Source organism: Staurois parvus, unplaced genomic scaffold, assembly GCF_062004578.1.
Source record: "Staurois parvus isolate SC_StPar_1 unplaced genomic scaffold, SC_StPar_1.0 ptg000223l, whole genome shotgun sequence".
Taxonomy (NCBI): domain Eukaryota; kingdom Metazoa; phylum Chordata; class Amphibia; order Anura; family Ranidae; genus Staurois; species Staurois parvus.
Window position 1 is genome coordinate 885513 of NW_028318019.1, and position 7192 is coordinate 892704.

Here is a 7192-nt window from a genome sequence, read left to right on the forward strand (position 1 = left end):
TTTCCAGACAGTTGGATGTAATTCATTAATATTTGGAAGTAATTGCTGGCTTGTATTTCTCCCCATTATTGTGGATTAGATCATTGTACTGTTATCTTGTATTGTTTATTATTTATCATCACCTATTATATTTCATCCCCATTTTGTACTGATTTATATTATTAATAAATATATATTTTTGCACATTATTGTGTTTTATTTTGTCTTCCAATTATCACAAATACAGAACTGGGATGTCGGTTACTTTGTGAGAATTAGTAGGGAATCTCCTTCATTCCAGATCCCGCCTGTTTCCATGAATTGTATACGGATTATTTCCTCACAGATAAAGTTCTGACAATTTGTACCGTTCTGGTGTTTTTGATCCTCAGAAATGAGATCTGCCGTCATCAGACATGATGGATTTTCAGACATCTATCCCATAGTTTGTAGACTCTATAACTCTCCTACACACTGAATCATAGACACTGATTGGGGTTATTGTACCCAAGAAATGGCGCAGAACACACCTTTGTCTACATTTAGAAGGAAAGACAATTTATTTGTAAAAACAAGAAACAAGAAAAATGGTAAAAAGTGGTGTTTAGTACCACCAAAATAAATATCTATTTGTGTGAAAAAATTACAAAAATATAATTTGGGTACAATGTTGCATGACGGTGTAATTGTCATTCAAAGTGTGAGAGCGCTGATAGTTACCAGTCGGCCTGGGCAGGAAGGGGGTGGAAGTGTCCGGTATACAGGAGGTAGAAATATTTATTTTTAAACAGGCCTCTAAGTGTTTGTGAAATCTCCCACCACAAAATGTACTCAGCCAATCACAGGGCAGGACTCCATTTTTACTCTTCTCCTGCTATCAATGGAGAACCCGGTCCCACACTTCATCCATGTCTTTGGGGGCCTCTCATCTCCTTATGGACTGTTTCTTCCATGATGAAGATCAGCCATGGAGTATATCTGAGGTGTATATCAGGGTGTGCTTCTTCCCCACATGAGAGCTGGGATGTCCAGCAACATTCATCTGCAAGACATTTCCCGCACTCAAGGCACTAATACACCTCCAGGGTTGTGTGGGACCCCTGATGTACAGGAAGACAGGACTTCAGTGAGGAACATTTCCCTCACTCAGGACAGGAAAGTGGCTTCTCCCTGTGTGAGATCGCTGATGTCTGGAAAGATGCCAATTCCGTGAAAAACATTTCCCACACTCAGGACAAGAATATGGCTTCTCCCCCGTGTGAGATCTCTGATGTCTGTAAAGACTGGACTTCTGTGAAAAACATTTCCCGCACTCAGAACAGGTATATGGCTTCTCTCCTTTGTGAGATCTCTGATGTGTGTAAAGATTGGACTTATCAGAAAAAGATTTCCCGCACTCAAGACAGGAATACGGCTTCTCCCCCGTGTGAGATCTCTGATGTATGGAAAGATGAGACTTGCATGAAAAACATTTCTCGCACTCAGGACAGGAAAACAGCTTCTCCCCCGTGTGAGATCTTTTATGCACATTAAGATGGGATTTATAACTGAAACATTTCCCGCACTCAGTACAGGAGAAGCTCTTCCCTGTTGGAAGGCCGGCCCGGTCCCGCACAGTCTGAGGTTCCTCAGGATACGAGGAATCCGATGGTCCATCTACACTGGGTGATGCCGGATGGACATTGGAGGGAGTCGGGTTTTCTCCTGGACTATACTGTGTGATGTCCTCATCTTCTACTTTCCAGTCTGGAGACAAAGTGAGACAATCCTCGGAGGTTTTCCTCATCTCCCGGCCATGGACTAAAATACAAAGACAAAGAGGATTACTAGACAGGAGCGGATTGGTTCCCCCAAACCAGGACTCCACCCACATCAGGAAGCTTGGTCTCTGAGGAACTTAAAATTCCACCCTCAAGGGAACTAGGAAATGGCTCCTCTGATCTCCTACCAGGTCATTTCTTTATTCATGGACCTTAGTCAGAGAGTGAGGAAATAATGATACATAAATTGTGTCTGCAGCACAGAGACAGTCATAGGGTTCTCTGACTCTGGATGGAGGGACATTGGGGGGAGGAGCTGTGAGGTCAGTGTGATGTCATAGGATTCTCTGACTCTGGATGGAGGGACATTGGGGGAAGGAGCTTTGAGGTCAGTGTGATGTCATAGGGTTCTCTGACTCTGGTTGGAGGGACATTGGAGGAGGAGCTGTGAGGTCAGTGTGATGTCATAGGATTCTCTGACTCTGGATGTAGGGACATTGGGAGGAGGAGCTGTGAGGTCAGTGTGATGTCATAGGATTCTCTGACACCAGAGGTCAGAGAGTGAGGATGGGGGGAGAACAACCAAGATGAAGACTGGACTGATCCTGAAGACCACCATCATTGGGGTATTGACTCCTCCCTCATTATCACTTTCTGTTTAAGGGTCCAAAGTTGGAGGATGTTATCACATTATTATCACCATGTAAAAGTCTGTGCTCCAATCACATCATCCGATATGTCCAGCAGGGAGGAAATGGGGGGGGAACAGAAGTAAGGCCGATGTAATGTACAACTTATATAGGATGCCTAAGGTTTGAACTATATAATATCAGAATGATGCAACGTACAAGAGTATATAGTGCAGGGGTCAGGAGGATGTAATGTACAACAGAGTATATAGTGCAGGGGTCAGGAGTATGTAATGTACAACATAGAGTATATAGTGCAGGGGTCAGGAGTATGTAATGTACAACATAGAGTATATAGTGCAGGGGTCAGGCGTATGTAATGTACAACATAGAGTATATAGTGCAGGGGTCAGGAGTATGTAATGTACAACATGGAGTATATAGTGCAGGGGATCAGGTGTATGTAATGTACAACATGGAGTATATAGTGCAGGGGTCAGGAGTATGTAATGTACAACATAGAGTATATAGTGCAGGGGTCAGGAGTATGTAATGTACAACAAAGATTATATAGTGCAGGGGTCAATAGTATGTAATGTACAACATAGAGTATATAGTGCAGGGGTCAGGAGTATGTAATGTACAACATAGAGTATATAGTGCAGGGGTCAGGAGTATGTAATGTACAATATAGAGTATATAGTGCAGGGGTCAGGAGTATGTAATGTACAATATAGAGTATATAGTGCAGGGGTCAGGAGTATGTAATGCACATCATAGATATATATTGCTGGAGTCAGGAGTATGTAATGTACAACACAGAGTATATAGTGCAGGGGTCAGGAGTATGTAATGTACAACATAAAGTATATAGTGCAGGGGTCAGGAGTATGTAATGTATAACAGAGTATATAGTGCAGGGGTCAGGAGTATGTAATGTACAACATAGAGTATATAGTGCAGGGGTCAGGACTATGGAATGTACAACATAGAGTATATAGTGCAGGGGTCAGGAGTATGGAATGTACAACATAGAGTATATAGTGCAGGGGTCAGGAGGAGGTAACGTACAACATAGAGTATATAGTGCAGGGGTCAGGAGTATGTAATGTACAACATAGAGTATATAGTGCAGGGGTCAGGAGTATGTAATGTACAACATAGAGTATATAGTGCAGGGGTCAGGAGTATGTAATGTACTGAAAGGAATGATTTTCTTTTCCCCTCAGAGACCCCCGGTCTGTGGAGAGATTCCTGGTTTATCAGCAGAATTCTGGGAACACCCCTTGAACACGGAAATCACGACAGCTTATGTTCAGCGATGTTCAAAGTTTATTAGACATTAATAAGATTATATAGGATACAGAAAATAATAAGGGAGGGGGAGCGAGTTTCAAAACTGTAACTTGTAACTTTCCATCATGAGCTAACTACATGAAACATAACATATACATTTCTTGGTACAAATTGTTTTGGCTAACTTTTAGGGAAAACAGACAGACAAAGACATTGTCAGGGTCGTGTTAGCTTCTGTTGATACATCCTTGAACAACCAAAAACAGTTTCATTAAACTTTTAATATCTCTACAAAAAGCTAACTTAATACTTAATACTTAAAATGGCGTACATAATACAAAATGGAAGTTATCTAGATCCTTTCAATCCCCTCTAAGATCATGAACATGATCTCAATTCTTTACTTCATTCATCTTTCTGTACATAGCTAGATAACCTTCATTTGTATTCTGCGGCTTGGTAGCTCTAGCAATGCAATATAATGAGCATTTAAAACATAGATATAAAGATAAAACAAAAAACAATATCATGACTATGCTTACCGCGATACCTTTCTTCCATGAAAAGATGGAACCAAATCCTGATCCTAGCCAATCAAAAGAAGTCCATCCATCTTTTCCTATAGCTCTAGCTTCTTCCATCAAACCATCTACCTGTTCCCTGTGTTGCTTTATTATTTCATAATAATCTGGAACAGTCATTGTGGTATTATATATCCAAGTACAACATTCATAATCCTCTGTCATCTCACACAAACCTGTCAGAGCAGCACTCATACTTTCAATAGCTAATTCTTGCATCTCCAGCTGTTTTCTAATAGCTCTGGTCTCAGTATTTAGCAACCCTATGTCCTTAGAGTTCCTCTCCAGTATATCATCAATAATGTTTGTGTAATTATTTAGAGTTAGTTGGTGTTTTGGGTATGTACTGGCTTTTACCTGGTGTTCCTTTTGGTCTATAGCTGCCATAATTGGCACTAATTGGGCTACATAGCACCAGCCCTGGACATTACTCGGTATCCAAGGGTAACAGATCTTACCACAACAGATATAGGTATTGTTTCCCAAGGAGATCGGCAATTTTTGTATTGCAGAATGAAATTCAGGGGTGACAACAAGTGTAAAATAAAAAAGAAGTTTTCCAAACATAGTTTTCCCCACATTATCTTGTATCCCTTCTAAACTTTCATTCAGGGTTTTACCATTTACTTGCCAGAGTTTCACAGAAGAAGTTCCATCCCTCCTTCCAGGATCAGATATGTTTAATATGGACTGAGAGCACATTCCCTTTCCCTTGTGGGAAGTATTCCCCAGTCTAAAACACCAATCGGGGAGTTGAGTGACTCCCAGAGTTGGAAAAGATATGGTGGCATTAGAAGTAATATTGGTCAAACCAATACTTACATTCCCTTTTATTAACAAAAATATTTTGACTGGAGCGGCCAGAAGAGGAATTTCATATGTGCTCGGATGTAACTTACTACAGATCCAACATTTATCATAACCTGACTTTTGAGCATAAGCAGATTTAAACTGCATCATCAACATTTTTCCTGAAAAAGGATTGTTCTCTTCAAAACTTTCTTTTTGACTTTCTTTCACTTTTGGTTATCTGGGTCTCATTTAAAACTAGTCCTTGACCACAGATACCTTTTATTAGGCCCAAGTCCTCAGGGTGATAAATACAGTTAGTTATGATCCATACTGGCAGGAAAAAGAGCAGTCAGTGTGCCCAATAGGACCCAGAGTTTCAAAACACCATGAGGGGCAGTAAAAAATTTCATCTTCAGGGCCTTTTTCACTTACTTCACCCACTCTTCGAGGATTTTTCTCTCATACTTCACCTCCTTTTTCCATCTCGTGTTTCTCAGGTGTTTGGTTCACCTTCTTCACTCGACTAGCATGGATCCAGGACTGGGAATTCTCCACCAGAACAGCCGTTCTGGTAACCGCTATCACCGTAGTAGGTGGTCCAAAGGGGTAGCCTTGCTTCTTGTCTTTAGCGAGTTGGCGGACCACTACGACATCTCCCACTTGGAAAAGGTGTGTTGGTTCCTGAAAAGATAAAGGAGAAGTGCGAGCAACATTTCTTTCAATCTGATCTAAAGTTTGAATCAATTTTTTCACATATTCTTGTTGTACCAGGTCAAGGTCCCCTCTTTCTAACATAAGTGGCTGTCTAGCCCAAGGAGTGGGGAACGGTCTTCCCATTAATATTTCAAAAGGAGATAACCCTGTAGTCTTATTAGGTGTCATTCTTACCTCTGCTAGAATTGCAGGTAACATCTTCTTCCAGTGGGTATAGGTTCCTCCAGTGGCCTTCCTCAACTTATCCTTAATCGTCCTGTTCATCCTTTCTACTATACCCCAACTTTGAGGATGATAGGGAATATGAAACTTCCAATCTATCTTAAGTACTTTTACCAAATCTTGACATACCTTGGCCACAAAGGCTGGTCCGTTATCAGAATTTATCTGCAGCGGACATCCCCATCTGGGTATTATCTCCTGTGTAAGAATTCTGACTACAGTCTGCGCATCTTCTTTATTAGTGACAAATGCTTCCACCCATCTGCTAAACATATCCACCATTACCAACAAAAACTCTTGCCTCTGTCCTGTTTTTGGCATGTGGGTAAAATCTATTTGTAAATGGGTGAAAGGTGTAGTTGGGTACACTAGATGCTGGTGTTGTGGTTTCTTTGGGTTCTGTGGATTGTTCCTTATACATGTAATGCACCTGGAAACATATTCTTTCACCAACCTAGATAGACCTGTAATGTAAAAATCCTGCAATAATGTTTCACATGTCGTTTTCCATCCTCTATGTCCTAGACCGTGGTACTGTGCGATGAACAGTGGGGCACTTGACATGGGAATGCATGGTTTCCCCTCTAAGCACAATAGACCAGAAGCTGGATCTAGTTGTGCTCCAGAACCATTCCAGTCTGCTAAATCGATTTTTGTAGCAAATTTTTGTAAATCTGCATACATCTGGTCATGTGGGGTGGTTGTGATGCCTGAAGTGAGCAAAGGCATCTGCTCACTGGCCACCTGTTGTAATGCGGCTTCCTTTGCTACCTTATCTGCTAATGCATTTCCTTTGGCAATATGATCTCTGTGATTTGTATGTGCCCTGCAATGGAGAATGGCTAATGTTTTTGGTAACTGTATGGCTTTGAGTAGATCAGATATCAAAGAAGAGTGAGATATGGTTTTGCCATCAGCAGCAATGAATCCTCTTCTCTCCCAAATGACCCCAAAATCATGTACAGCACCATGGGCGTACTTGGAGTCTGTGTAAATGTTGACGTCCTGTCCTGCAAATAATTGACATGCTCTTGTAAGGGCAATCAGTTCGGCTGCTTGGGCTGACTGATATGGAATTGGCTTTGCCTCGAGTATTTTGTCAGGAAGTTGCACAATGCCGTATCCTGCATGGTAAGTACTATCATTTGGCCTAGAACATGAGCCATCTACAAACACATCTGGGGCCCCATCAAGAGCCACAGCTGACATGTCGGACCTA

The 7192-nt window shown here is 41.4% G+C and overlaps 1 protein-coding gene across 1 annotated transcript; it reads right to left on the minus strand.

Moving 5' to 3' along the window:
• Positions 1–1102: 1102 nt before the first annotated feature.
• LOC149460652 (uncharacterized) lies at positions 1103–1791 on the minus strand. Its single transcript, XM_089679413.1, has one exon. The coding sequence runs from the start codon at positions 1763–1765 to the stop codon at positions 1103–1105; it is 663 nt and encodes a 220-aa protein (XP_089535539.1). The 5' UTR covers positions 1766–1791.
• Positions 1792–7192: the final 5401 nt, after the last annotated feature.

Coding starts and splice junctions, on each gene's coding strand:
- LOC149460652 (XM_089679413.1), bottom strand. CDS start 1,765: ATGAGGAAAACCTCCGAGGATTGTCTCACTTTGTCTCCAGACTGGAAA.